The sequence below is a fragment of the Callorhinchus milii genome, unplaced genomic scaffold (genome assembly GCF_018977255.1).
Source record: "Callorhinchus milii isolate IMCB2004 unplaced genomic scaffold, IMCB_Cmil_1.0 Scaffold10, whole genome shotgun sequence".
NCBI lineage: Eukaryota > Metazoa > Chordata > Chondrichthyes > Chimaeriformes > Callorhinchidae > Callorhinchus > Callorhinchus milii.
This window is the reverse complement of record NW_024704751.1, coordinates 14,692,271-14,707,079: the sequence shown is the minus strand read 5'-3', so window position 1 is coordinate 14,707,079 and position 14,809 is coordinate 14,692,271. Positions and strand designations below refer to the sequence as shown.

At 39.2% G+C, this 14,809-nt stretch overlaps 1 protein-coding gene across 11 annotated transcripts in view; it reads left to right on the top strand.

The window, feature by feature from the left end:
• Positions 1–12,966, top strand: part of epb41a (erythrocyte membrane protein band 4.1a) — a 57,635-nt gene extending 44,669 nt beyond the window's left edge. For 4 of the 11 annotated variants that reach the window (XM_042338692.1, XM_042338689.1, XM_042338690.1 and 1 more), the window contains 6 exons: positions 5,240–5,395; positions 8,426–8,551; positions 9,285–9,380; positions 9,627–9,707; positions 10,191–10,298; positions 11,173–12,966. In XM_042338692.1, coding sequence (XP_042194626.1) covers positions 5,240–5,395; positions 8,426–8,551; positions 9,285–9,380; positions 9,627–9,707; positions 10,191–10,292 — 561 coding nt within the window. In that variant the 3' untranslated portion in view covers positions 10,293–10,298; positions 11,173–12,966. Of the gene's footprint in view, positions 1–5,239; positions 5,396–6,440; positions 6,629–8,425; positions 8,552–9,284; positions 9,381–9,626; positions 9,708–10,190; positions 10,299–11,172 lie in introns of those variants that run through there. The other 7 variants (XM_042338694.1, XM_042338695.1, XM_042338698.1 and 4 more) reach the window with 5 other exon arrangements.
• Positions 12,967–14,809: the final 1,843 nt, after the last annotated feature.

Below are 14,809 nucleotides of genomic sequence, written 5' to 3'. Positions count from 1 at the left end.
TAATACTCGCAATTTTTTAACTTAAGAGTGCGGTTGTTTACATTTATTTAGAGTATTGTGACATGAAAGTATATATAAGTATATATATATAAGTATCAATTTGTACTGTAGCAATGTTCAAGGGAATGAATTGCAGAGGAAATGGTATTTATTGTTTCATCACATAAATAGAACTTTTTGTGACTACATAAAACATATTCCATATTTACAGTAATTGTAAACACTAGGGCTTTTTTGTGCTCAGAATGTCTTTCGATTTCAAGAATCTGTCCAGCAAACAGCAACAGAGCATATTTCACAGATAAAGTACTTTAGCTCATTAAAACGAGTTGTGTAAAGCTTACCAGAACATTTGCGTGTGTGGTTATTAATCTATCTGAAGATTAGGGCAGTGGAGTTCGGGGTGTATGTAGACTGGTGTTTTGTTGAGGCACTGGGACGTCAAAGTCACTGAGAATCAATTTACTAGTTGCTTACTCTTAATTCAACGCTGCAGAATTACATAATGTGATGTATATGTATTTTGTGGAGAGAGACGATCAGAATTTGGCATGAACTTGAGGCTTTGTTGGGCATCAAATAGTTGGCTTAGAAAGTTGGGCAGAAACTTCCATGACCTGAAGAAAGGGACCTAGAAACCGTTGCCAAACCAAAGTAATTTTTTTGATTTATTTATGTCAAGAAGTGGATTTTCACTTTGGCTCTCTGAGAGTCAACAAAAACACTGAACCAATTGTCCTGATAACCATTTTATCGCTCGATAGTTTAAAGAATGTGGACTTGTCAAAAAGTAGTACAAAGTATCTGGATGTTATAAGCGAGCGGCAAAGCACAAGTGTAGCCCTCAGAGGAACAGTTATAAATGTGGCAAAAATCACATGCTGCAAATTAGTGGAAGCTCTTTGTGAAAATATTTGTGAAAAGAGGATCGAAACCAGATTACGTGAAAAGAAAAGAAGTGACAGTTCGGCACAGAAATTGCAGTCATCCTGTATGTAATAATATATTTAGACTGTAGATTTTTCACATGAAGCTAACCTTTGGTCATTTTGGTTTGTGCCCTTTTTTATATTTTTATACTTTTTAAGAAAAAATTTAAGTAAAATTGTAGCCTGGTATAATGACTTATTCCATGAGACGAGTTAAAAGAATAAGGTCAGAAGCTGCCTTGCAGCATAGTGAACTAATCAGTCGTTAGTTCACACGCTTTTCCCCCCTATTCTCAAATGATATCGTTTTGAATACAATTCAGTTGTATTCCTTAATAAGAAGATGATAAGCAGGTTATGACTTAAAATTGTAGTCCAATTTTTCCATCAGATTTGGTTGCAATTGAATCCTAATTTGAGAAGAGATTGTATGGATTTTTATATGATTCAATGGGAATGATACAGTGGAATTCTATGCTGAATCAGATTATGCAGTCAATTTCTCCTCCCCAGACTTAATTGCAATACTTTAGACAAAGTTGGACAATCTGTCTTAGCCCTCTGAAAGAGAAAGGTATATTGCAAAAACACTTTTAGTGGAACTTTGTATATTCTTGCATTTCCTTTCCTGTATATATGTAAGAAAAATAAACATGACATTGTGAAAACCCAATCTACAGACCTGGTCTTTTCTTTTAAGAGATAATGCTGTAAAAACAAATTATATGATAAAATCAAGTCCAATATGTTGACTACCTGTTAAGTAAATTACAAGGCCCTAGCATAATAGAGAGTTTGGTCCCATCCTAACTTATCAGCCCTTATTTTGCATGGAATTTTAGAATGTTACAGCGCAGAAACAAGCCATTTAGTCCGTGTCAGTGTAATTCCCTGCAAATTTGCTCAGGCTATTTCTTGGTACAAGATGATCGTAGATGAGTATACTTCTCCTGTGTTAAATGTTTATCAGCAAACTTGCGATAAACCATAGTGAAAAAATAGAATAATTATACATAGTGCACAAGTTTATTTACGGCTTGTTACAGGCCCATCTCTTTTGGCTGCACCTTAGGTCACCTCTCATTTCATGCTCGTATAGTGAAATGCTTTTTATGCTGAATATGTGCTAAGGAATACTTCAGAATTGCCCGCTGAATAATTAAAATATGAACTCAGGGACTTAAATTACAGCCATGAGTGAATTGAGACCGTGGTCAGTACCACAAAATAAGTTGCAATAGTCTATGGACTTAGCATGCGAGTGGTGAGATTTCATCCATGTTCTAGGTAAGAAACTGCTATTGTGTACCTGTTTTCTAACAAAGCACTTTACCATAGAACTCCTATTACGCAGAATTTTGTACCTTCACTGTGTTGAAAATACAGCCGGTGAAAACTACATTTGTTACCGGTGAGTGTTTCTCAGTGCTATGTGTAATGCGGTTTTATATTTGGTTTTATGGCTTTGTACTTGGCACACTGGCTGTAACAGATATTAAATGAGCAACAGTTTGTTTTTGCTTGGAATGGAAGTGTTTAAGTTGGACACAATATTCTCATCTTGACCTACATAGGCAGCTCTTCAATACTTCTAAATAAAACTGGGACTTTTAATATCAATCCAATGCTACAAATCTTGTACAGAACTAGTGGCTTGTACATCAATGGAATTTGAAGTACTGCAGGATTTCTTTTCATCAATTTTTACCTTGAATTAGACTTTTGTTGTGGGATTTTTGTTATTCTATGAAGTTGTAAGTGTAAATTTGCTCTCTTTGGATCTGGAATTGGGCTCCTCAGTCCATCCCGCCTGCAGTGCTCCTCACGGGGTGGATCAGCCTATGGATCAGGTTCCTTTGCAAGAAGGAAAGTGTTCTTAATGTCATTTTTGCTATTCTTTCGGAATTAAAATTGGGTTAAGGAGTTGCGATCGTAGATTTTCTTTTTGAAACTGCAGTCTGCGTAGGTCAAGAAACCGTCTTTATCAATTTGTTTGCTTCGGTACAGTTTTGTTTCCATTTGCCAGTGAGGCTGATCTAATGGTACCACATTGACAATTGTCACCGCATTTGGCTTGCTTTCTATCGGCTAATCAGCTGGAGCATTTGTTACTCCCGTTTAGGACACCCCTAAGGTGGTTCAAGCTTTTTAATTCCTTACTATTCTTTACGATCAAAAGAGCACTTTAAAAGTTGGGCACTTTTCCAAGAGGGGTTAAAATACTTGTGAACATGCAAGGTGTCCATCTAAATGTAGGTTTTTGGCTTGCGTGCATATGTATATAGAGTAAGTGTAACTTTATGGCACCCGAGTTTGAACGCAGTTCGTGTAAGATCACATTATTCTTGAATAAGCCATTATCTTGCTGCATTGACAGTTAACTCTTATGACAAGCGTTGACTATGAATTAAGTTTGCGGCAAAAAATGTTTTTTGGTAACAGGTAGTCTAAGATTTTGTTATATGGTACATCAGGCGAGTGAGATACAATCCTATTTTAGTCATGTGCGTCTCGTTTCTGGCATTGATTTCAGAAATTGATACAGAGAATAGTTTGGCTCAAACTTTTTGCCAATGCCTTTAAATGCACTCCTGGTTTACTCTTCCCTATTTGAGAGTGGGAATGTCTCAGTCATGCCTTGTAGCCTTATTAAAGTTCTATCTTTCACTTGCCCCTCTCCTAAGATTGTTCATTCCCAGGCATCCTTCACTCACTGCTCTAGTGAGCTCACTAATACAAGCAGTGTGTGGGCAATGCCTTCAATTCAAGGATCGAAGATAATAATAAAAATAATAATAATAATCCTTGCATTTGGTAGAGCGCCTTATCACGTCGGAATGACGTCCTAACAGGTAGGTAATCTTTCTTTGTATCAAATTGACAGATCACTGGGCAATGGAAGAGAAGCTTTACTTCCACTCGCTTATAATATATAGATGTAGGTTCTGCAATGGAACAGGGACTTCAAACCAATTTTAAAAATAATTGTCCACTATTCTCCTGTTTCCAAAACAATGGACCCTCTGAAATGCTCTGTAATCCCAAATAATGCTGCAATATAAAAATTAGATTTATCTTGGTATTTTAGTGCTCGCAGGAATTAATCTGTGTGAAGTTGCAGTTCTCTAAAATATTTTCTTTGTGGCAATTTTTATATCGAATCTTGATTAGCTTCCTCTCAAATGTTATTTTGACAAGCTTGTCTTGTCCCCCCCCCCCGCCATTGCTTTTTTTTTTAAAAAATCACTTAACATTAGATTGGTTTCCAAATATGATGGCTAATTAATTGTCCTATGGATTAAGTGTATGGGGTTTTGTCATTACTTGTTTTCAGATGATAGTTTTTGGAATGCCCTGATATCTGGTTATAACCATCGTTCAATTTTATAACTAATTTTTCACAGGCTAGAATAAATGTGCCAGATTTGTAATAAGTGTTTTACAAATCACCCAAGGGCTCGTGGTTGATGTGTGTGTGTGAATAATAACTGAAGCTGAATGCAAAAAATAATTAATGTTTTGTAACTGGGGGATGAAAGGAATATCTTAATTTTTTTTTTATCCTTTGGTCTCCCAAAAAAGTATACTTGATGGGCACCCAAGTATTTTAAACCCTATTTCAAATATATCTAATGCATTTGCAGTTTCTTTTGCTTTCTGTAGGGGTATCTTATAATTCAGCCCTTTGTTTCACAGCATGTCTGTCCGCTTGTTATCTGAATGTTTCGTAAAGATCCAATATCCCTCCATCAACCATTAGGACTTGATGTCCGACTGTGAAAAGTTAAGGATCGATATATTGGTGATCAATACTGGTTTACCTGCTAACACGTTTTGGTTTGTCATGACTCAGACAAGGAATGCAAGCTTCAAAATTCGGTTCAGTCAAATTCAACTGCTTTTTAACCCTTAAAGAGAAGTTAATTCTTTGAAACCGAGCAATACAATTTTGGTACATTCCAAGTGTTACGAGGTATATTATGTGTATACTCAAAGGAGCCTTTTGAGTCAAATGCGTTCCAAGATGAAGAGTCTGAATTTTATTTTGCACAGGGAGCTGTCTCACTGATGCTAACAGCGGCTGGATTCCACTGGCATGTTATCCAGAGCAACTAAATCGCATGGCCTAAGTATCTTTTTCGAACGGAGTAAAACCAGGTCTTCAGAATGTCATTCTGGACCCAATATTCTAATTTGTCATATTTTTAAGGGTTATATAAGAAATCTTTATTTCCAGTGTCTGTTGCAAGTTTCTCCTTACTCTTCTCTTTCCTTTTCTTCTTTCCACTCTTTCTTCGCTGACTACCTAGAGATTAATAGAAAGCTTATACGGACACTTGCGCACCAGCGAAAAGCCTTCGGTAAACCAGGGAACCTACTTCCCCTTCGGAACGCCTGAGAGGACCAACCGTGCAGGACAGACTCCAACTAAACGTCCTTTGTCTTACCCTTTTTCCCAGGCTCAGGTGCTATATACGTTTCTACTTTCGCTTATCGCTGTTTATTTTTGCAGTCTCGTTCCCATATATCTTTCATTAAAGCCAATGAACTTGCCACCATCTAGATTTCATTACAGCTTCATCATCTTATGTTATCCAGTCTTCTTCTGTATCCCCCACACCTCCCACCACCCAATTAGATTTCTCACAACCTTATCTTAAGGAAAAAAACAGGAAAACTAATCACTGAGTGATTGATCCATTCATATCACCAATATTCATTAGAGATGAGTTTGTGATTGCCAGCTTGGGGTAACTTTATAACCTTTGCCTTCCTCATCGGGACTTTCATCATTACCAGTACATGAGAAGTGTGGAAACTTTCTGTCAACCTCCTTTGCCATCATCCACAATGTATTGATTTTGTGCATTGTCTTCAGTCCTGAGCATTGAATTCCTTCTCCCCTCCCCCCCACCCCATGTAGAGACTTCATACTCATTTTCGGAGATTTAACTTCTTTTGCAGAGTGGTTTTCAAAATTGCATACTAAAATCTCCCTTTGAGGAATCCATTCTGATTTGCTGATCTAGAAGTAATGCATGTAATGCTATGTTCAGACATCTCTCACCTAATAGGATAATTTTAGTGTTTTAATGAATTGGACCTCTTGTAGGATACAACACCAAGCGGAGCAAAAGTCAACAAACTGCACAAAATATTTTTTTTTGGTATTATGGGAGCACGCATAACACCCTGTCCAATGGTACTCTCGTTCCCCATGGAAATTCCATATGAGGTTATTTTCATAACTGGAGGCAGCTGCCTTTATAAAGGAAAAGCTTTGTTTGCTGAGATTCAGGTTGAGTCCAGAGCAATTTTCAGCTTAACTCTGGGTTGAATCATTCCCGCAGCTAGAGTCCAAATTAAGATCAGTCCCTTGATTCAACAACACGCTAACATTCTCCTTAAGTCACAGAGAAAGGGATTTATGTTCTTTTTGGACCCGATTCAGTAGCAGGTTTTGTTGTCGACTTTCTTGTGTTGGCCTTACATCTGCCCGTTTTCTTGTAGAATGTGGATGAAAGTCTGAATTCAGAACTGGAAGAGCAGTCAGAGTGTGTAAGAGTTGATCACAATGCAGGAATAGAGGGACTGAAAGAGGAAGTGGCCTCAACGAGAGCCAAATGTCCGACCCACCGGAGAGCCTGGGTTCTATCCCTTCCTCTGTGAGTAGCAACGAGGAGGAGGAGGAGGAGGAGGAGGAGGAGGAAGAATTGTACTTCCTTGAGAACGAGGAGCCAAAGTGCCAAAACAGGCCAGAAATAGGCCTGGACATTGAGGCTTCAGAGGAGGTCACAGCAGAGACACTATCGACCTCTGCTGTTCCTCAAGCAAGCTGCCACATGAAGGAAGGGGAGGAGCTTTTAAAGATTAATGGAGATATATATCATTGCCATGAACCTCCTCAGCTAATTCGCTGTTTTCAGGTAACATTGAATCCAGGAAATCCCCTCCCTCCCACCCATCATTTTAACTTAATCTATTTCCCACATGAAAACCAAGGCACTGCAGCATTTTTTTTTGTTAATTATTAATGTGTGCACATCAAACCCCAATTAGCATCTTTAGAGATCTTCAAAACTAATTCTGAGGTTGATTACATTTTTTGTGGGACAGAGAGGGCAGCTCTGTGTTTGCTTCAGTGTCGTTGGTTTCTGGACACTGGGAAATGCCTGGAAAGTACTTTGCAAAGTCTTGCAAATCAGAGTGCTGGAAATTACACCAAATCTTACCTGCCTAATCTGTTTTTGGATCTTGACTTTAGCACGCTCCTCTTATACTAATGTTGCTTTTTTTTGCATGGTGATCAATTAACATTGGTGTGTCAGGTGAAGGTTGGAACCATTAACACTCAAACACGGTTGGTAAATATGGCTGTATAAACGATGACCTTTCTGTACTTACTGACTGTTAGTGAGTAGTTTCTGACACAGATGGTTTCCGATCATGAACTTTCAGATTTGATTCACTCTTATCCAAGTTAGTACTTCTGTGTTTGAATCGTAGATACCTAAGGAACTTTTAGGTATCTAGGATTTTAACTATTTCTTTTGGGGTTCCTACAATGTTCCCAAATTATCTAATACCTTACCTGCCTAGGATACAACAGAGAATTCTATAGACCATACACCACCAAAACAGACCTTTTGACCTAACTAAGCTTTGCTATGCTCCACACAAGGCTCTATCCCTCCGATTGCCAATCCCAGTATTACTGTATTCCTTTCTCCATTATGTATGCATTGAGTTGAGTTCCATCATCGTGAACGTAGTTAAAATTTGAAATTTGTAGTTAAAATAAAAGCTGAGCGCTCACGGCAAGAATCCTAAGTAAGGAATCTTTCACTAACAAATGTCATGATCACAAGCCAAAATAGTTTTTACACTTCTAGAACCACATTTATATTCGATCGTTTGTTTCTGGCAAATTGTGGAGTCTTATGAACTTCAACCTCTCTCCCCGCGCCCTGTCACCCAAAGGATGTGTAAACTCATAAATACCCCCACAGAACGTAGAGCCCTTTAGCGCTTCTGTGGTTTCAGTAATAGGAAAACTGCATTCAGAAGAGTAGCAATGGATAGTGGGTGATGTTCATGAGACGATAAATGATCAGTGTCAGAAGTGCTCACAGGGTCATTAACTGAGTGAGCGCCTGTCTACAACCTGAATTGGTCACAAGTGGCAAAACCAGAACATTTTTGAGACACAAATTGCAGGTGACTCTTAACAAGATTAGTTCAAAATCAGCCGTGGTGTTGTGCGGTCACAAGCTCTCGCAAGCATTTGCAATACATTAATAAATGGGTAAGTTTTGAATTTTCCACTGACAGGCGGATGAATCATTGTGGTCTGAATTTCACCCTCCTGTGTTCGATTTTTGCCATTGGTGAATGTAACTATCGCTCACCTAAGTTAAATTTGTTCTTCTGTGGTTGCATGAAAAATATCCAGCTGATATTTTTACCATTTGTTTCCCCCTCCCTCTTTTGAATAGCCGCCACTTGTGAAGACACAAACTGTGACCATCTCCGACGTGTCCAACGCTGAGAATGAAATTGCAACAAAGGAAGTTCCTGTGGTTCACACCGAAACCAAGACCATCACCTATGAAGCAGCACAGGTTAGGAATTATTCCCGTGTTAATTCCATCGCCTCGCTCTATGATCCAATGATCTGGATTCACGTTCCAATTAAAAATCTCTCTGTCCCTTTTCAGAGATGTTGTCATGGGTGCTTCTTTGAGAAACACTAGATTAGATTCTATTGAGAATCCTGTGATCACCATGCTGTATATTCCATTTATTCTGGTTTACAATATTTAACATACAGAATTTATACATATCACTGTTTGGTCCAGTTGGTACTCTTTGCAAAAGCGTCATCAGACATTAAAAGTATTCAACTTCTCTTTACATTGATTTGATTACTAATCAATAAGGAAACACTACCAATTCATGCGGTTTATTGCATAATTGTTTTGTTCTTCGTTCAGTTATACAAGTATAATTATTATACTCCAGTTTTTTTCTAAAATGACCTTTTCCTGCAGTTTGATACATAAAAATCAATACTGCAAAAAATGATTAGTGTTAACTATTCAAGATAGTTATTTCGATCCTCGCACTTTCTTAATCCAATTTGTGTCTCACTTAGTTTAGTGTTGCATTATTTGATGATTGTCCTCTTTAAAATCACTGAGGGAGCATTTTAGTGAGAGACGAGAAGCTCTTGAAACTTTGTCGTTCGTAACAGCAAAATCATTTGAATTTTGCAATCACAGCCTGAGGCTGGTACTGTAGACTCGTCCCAGTTAGTAGGTCTCCCAATTAGCGACGTTTTGCAATTTGTTCCAGCTGGAAGATGGGAATGGTGAGCCGGGGGTATTGATGAGCGCTCAGACCATCACTTCTGAGACAGTCTCCACCACCACAACCACTCAGATCACAAAGGTAGGGAGACACCATTGCTCCCCCATGTCAATGGTTCGATAAGCACTCCGAAACGCCGTCCTGTGCGAAGGCCGCTATGTGAATGCAAGTGTTGTTCGGTCGTGCAACAACAGACAAACATTACACTTGTTATAGCGCCTTTCATATCGGGAGGACGTCAGTGCTTCGGACAAGTTTGGGAATTTTGAAAGTACCTAGCAAGACTGGCAGAATTTCAGTTGTGTTTTTTTTCACATCTTTTTGCAGACTGTAAAGGGTGGAATTTCAGAAACCAGAATTGAGAAGCGAATTGTAATCACAGGTGATGCAGATGTTGACCATGATCAGGTGACTGTTGCTTCACAGCTGCTACTCTAGGTTTTTAGGCAAACACAGATCAGTGAGTATGTCTCCTTAGTTTATCTGGTGATAGATTAAAATTGGTCATTCACTTACTTCATGGCTGTTTTTATTGGGACATTGCAGTGTGCAAATTGGTTGGTGCATTTGCCTACAAAATAGTCACTACACTTCATAGTAAAATCCTCTGAGAAGCTCTTTGACACGTCTTGAAAGGAATATTACATTATACTAATAATAATGATACTACTAATATAATGTTAATTAAATTACATGGGGGTGAAATTACTCGTTTGATGCTTAAAATAGTTGCATTGCTCAAATCCTATTTAATAGGTGAATATCCTGTAGTAAGATGAGTTTTAAAAAAAGTTGATTGGTTTTTATATCATCAAGAAATTAAATATGCCTACAATATCCAGGCATACTTAAGGTAGAAATTAATAACCATATTTGTTCACCTTTTCACAGGCTTTGGCACAAGCCATCAAAGAAGCCAAAGAACAGCATCCTGACATGTCCGTGACTAAGGTGGTGGTGCATCAAGAGACCGAAATAGCTCAAGAGGAATGAGACGCAGTAAGGTTTTATTTCAGTGTCCTTTCGCTTATACTTACTGTTCTATTTGTGCAACAGATGTTGTCGTAAAAGTCTGTGGGATTGGTGAAGGGTTGCAGAAAAGGTGCATTTACATGGAATTTGGATTTATTGTCATCTGAAGATCTGAATAATTAGATTTTAGGCAGCGCTTGGACCGAGATTCTCTGGCAACATTGACATGCCTCATTCCCTCACTGAGCTGTTGAAGCACAATTTCTGATGTTCACAGTGAACAGCAGAGACCTGTAGCTGAGTCACGTGGTGCAATACATGGTGTTGCAGAGGTGGCGAGATACAGAGTCCCGCCAACTACTAATTAATTGCCCTGCCCTCCATCCCTCCCGGCTCGGTTCCAAATCCCTGACTGTCCAGCGCCTTGGACGTCCTCCTGTCATAAAAAGCGCTATACAAATGTAATTTGTTGTTGTGTTTCCCCACAGTGTGTTCTCAGTTGCAGATGTGTGCTTGGAATGGGTTGGGAGGATGGGGTGGGAAAGGGAATGAAGCAGTTACTGAGCAAAGGCCAGTTCTCTCCCTAGCGAGGGAGGGGGGGCGGGGGTGCTGGGGTGGGGGGGAGGGAAGAGAACCATTAGGCAACTCTCCTGCACCACCCACTTCAGGCAACAGAGACAGAGCTCAAGATTCGGGTCAGCCTTGTCTCTGAGATCAGAATCTGCTTTAGTGATTTAAGCACAAGAGGAGAATGTTTGGACTTAAAAAGCCAATTATGGTTCAGAGCTAAAATAGCTGTGGAATGTTTGAGGATCAAGTTGGACAGAATATAATTTATTGCCTTTTTTTTTTGCTCAGCCCACTGTGTGCTAATGTGTTTTTCTCATTATTTCTTTTACAGAGATGGAAAAATTGCAGAGAGAAATTTTGCCTCCCCCATCTCCGCCACACCCTCAAACCCCACTGCTTGACCATGCAACAGAGGATTGATTTTTTTTTTGAAGAAATAACTTTTTAGGATTTGACCACTGCGTTCTTGGCAAATTCAGCACCCGTTTGATAACCACAGCAAGTCTTATAAAATGGAGCCAACAGCACAAAGTACATTTTACAAAACGAGCAAAAGGGGTCAAAGTCGATGTGCAGTCTATTACTCTCGTTTTCTCCTGTGTTTTTTTTAATACACTGGAAAACATTCTCTTTGATAGTTTTGTAAGCTCCGTACCTTTTTAAGCTATTTTCAGCACCACACACCCCCCCCAAATTGGATTGAGAAAACTGTCTAGCCATCCGATTATTTTTTTTTCCCCACTGTCTGTTTTGTGCGGAGGGGGGTGGGGGAGAAGGAGAGGTGTTCAGAGTAAAAGTGTTTGATAGTTAGGATGCAAATAGTTTGTAAAAAGAGTTTGGGGGTGGTGGGAGAGAAAGAGAAAGGAGGAGGGGGCGCGGGGTCTGTGGGAGAAAAAGACAAATTCCAGCAGAGTTGAATCATGAAACATTTTATACTGTGAACTAAAAGAGCTGTGAATATTTGTGAATTTTAGCATTTTAGCAGGAAGAACATTTGTGATCTGTCAGGAGTCTTTTTTTGCTTTTATTTTAAAAGCTGTTGTATCCTTTTTTTAACGAAACCGACTGTTTAAATTTGACATTCAGCATCAACTAGGTGACACTAGTGTGGCTGATTTTAGTGGGTGTTTGGTAAACTTATTTGCAACATAGAAAACTTTATATAAAAAAAACTCAATGTATCAAAGCAGAAAAAAAGCTTTTAAATTTTTATTCTATTTTTAAAAAGATAAAGCTATAAGAGAAAGGATACAACAGCTTTGATCTCGTCAGTAACTTGTCATAGAGCTTTGAAAAAAAAACGGCCAAAAAAAAAAAAGCACATTCGATTAAGTAGGGTTGGGACCATCAAACTGAATTAAGTTATACGGAATAAGTTATATAGGATCGCATTAGTATTTGTTTGAGACAAACGCTCAAAAGATATATTGCAAACCAATTAATTTGACCTTTGAAGACAGTATCATTAATAACCTTTCCTTTGATATGTATTATTTCGGTATAATTTTTTTTCTTACTGTCTACAGCACATAAAACCCAGCCTCAACGCAATAATCACAACTCTCTCGCTTTGGGCTTCAAACAACTGATTAGTTCATTACGAGACTCTGAAATACCTGCAGCCTATAAGCCGGGAGGGGGGGGGATTTTTTTTTCTTGCACATCGAAGCTCAGCATTCACCACCATCCAGTGACCTACAAAGAGTGTTCAGCGCTGCAAATCGATGTACATTTGCAACATTATGATCCCAACCCTATTTTCGAAAAGAGCTCAGTACTTATGATTCCATTTTCTAGATGTGAAATTCTACTGATTTGAAGGATTTTTTTTGTAAAGTTCTTAAGTACAGTAATTACATTGTATAGATTAGCAGTTTTAAAACCTCAGCATAAATTTTTCAGAATTTGGTGGAAAATATTAAAAAAACGCACCCAGAATTTGTAGATATTACTATTAGTGTGAAACTATTTCACTGTTGTGAGACTTCATTCACGCCATTAATCATGGTAAAAATTTGTAATAGAAAATGTAGTAGCATTGGGTAGCTGGAAGTGTTGACTGATATCTTGCTTCTATGGCTTTTTCAATACAGTTTTAAAAGAAATAAAAGTTTTTGATCATAAACTGACAGAGCGGAATTTCTGAATCTATTGCGACAGTCACTGTATGGCTTCCGATTTTTCTTAGTGTCTGATTTATAACTACTTTGTGACACTCCATTGCAACATGAGGGGTGGGGGGGGGTGCATTATCAGAGGGGCCAGCCTTTGGATAAGATGTTTAAACCAAGGACACATTTGTGGCTGTTTAGGTGGACATTAAAGATACCACAACCCTATTGGAAAAGAGAAGGAAGTCTCTCTTGGGGTCCTGACCAACAATCCCCCCACCAGATAAAATTCTGTTGAATTCCCATTAGTTTATTTTCCCGGGTTGTCAGAGGTGATGTGAGGTCTGAAACCAATCTTCTCTGCCCCTTCCTTGTAAAAGACACAATGGAGAAGAGGTAAGAAGCTTTGTCGCCAAGTTCTCAGTGATTTGGTACACTGCCGGAGTTGCAGTTCTAACAAGCGAAGCCTCAAAATTCACAGAATCTCTATTTCACCGATTCAAATCTTTGCAAACTTTTGCAGCACAATGTAAGACATTGTTGGACTTTACTTGAATTCTGTTTGTGAGTTTGTACGTCCAGTTCAAAAATTCACTGGCTACAAACCAATCAGCTGGGGTGGGGTGGAGTGGGATAGAATTCCTCGAGCCAACCAACAGTTGGTGCTAATTGCACACAGGTTTGGTGAAAGCACATAAAGCTAACTTCAAAGTTGAAAGGCAGAAAACAAAACAACATTGATGAGCTTAACTCATCCAACTTCACGATTTGTTTGGACTTTTCTGGTCTTTCGGACATGTCTTCATCGAAACTGGTAACCAGCCAATCCTAAGCCCACTGACTGCGTACAAACTAGCGTTCCAATAAATCTTTCATCATCTCTTTTCCCCTGGAGCGCATGAAGAGTTCAAGTTGAGAGTACCAGCAGACAGATGTTTACATTTACGTGCATTTAAAATATTTATGCAAGACGCAGCCTATCTGGACAGACAAAAGCAAAGAAGCGTTTTGAACTCGGGAAATATTCACCACATCCCAGTCACCAGCCAGGTTCCAAAAAACATTAGCAGATGTAAGCAACTCACTTGGAAGTCGTATTTAAGTTGTCGCTGTTGCCAAGAGGTGCGTGGGCTAACGCCCTATCCTTTTATGTCACGAGTTTACAGTCCAGACCAATGGAAAAAAAAGAACTTAGATGGTCGTAGCAAGTCTTGCCTCGTCTCGTTCTTAAATAATAATCCTTACATTTGGTATAGCGTCTTTCACGTCAGGAGGATTCCCAAAGCCTTGCACAAGGTATACTATAAAATGGAGTGACTATTTTGTGGGTGAACGTGACAGCCAATTTACGCACTGATGTCCCACAAACAGCCATGAAGTTATCAATCAATTTTCTTTGGGGTGGGGGGGGGGTGGTGGGGGATTGTTTGACGAGAACACTCTTTTAAAAATAGTGCCATGGGATCTTTAACAGCAACTGAACAGGCTCAAGGGGCCTTGGGTTCACGACTCATTCAAAGGACGGCACCTCCAACAATACATCACTCCTCCAGCACTGTCATCCTCAGATTTTCCTGGTCTGTATGGTTCAGCACCACATCACGGTGTGGGTCATTTACCCACCGAGTCCTGGGAGAGGGCTGCTATCTCATTTAAGGGCTTTTGATAGCTGCCCGCTGCGGACTGTTGTGCAAGAAACTAGCAGGAGATGTCAGGTATCTTTTTAATCACTGCAGCCGCGCTTATTAATTTTAAACAGATGGGCTTCTTTGTTCAGTGCTGAAATCCACATTGCATCTCTGCAGGAGCTGGTGCCTGGAGTCTTTCTCGGCCTGTAATTGGCATCGTTCTCTTTAT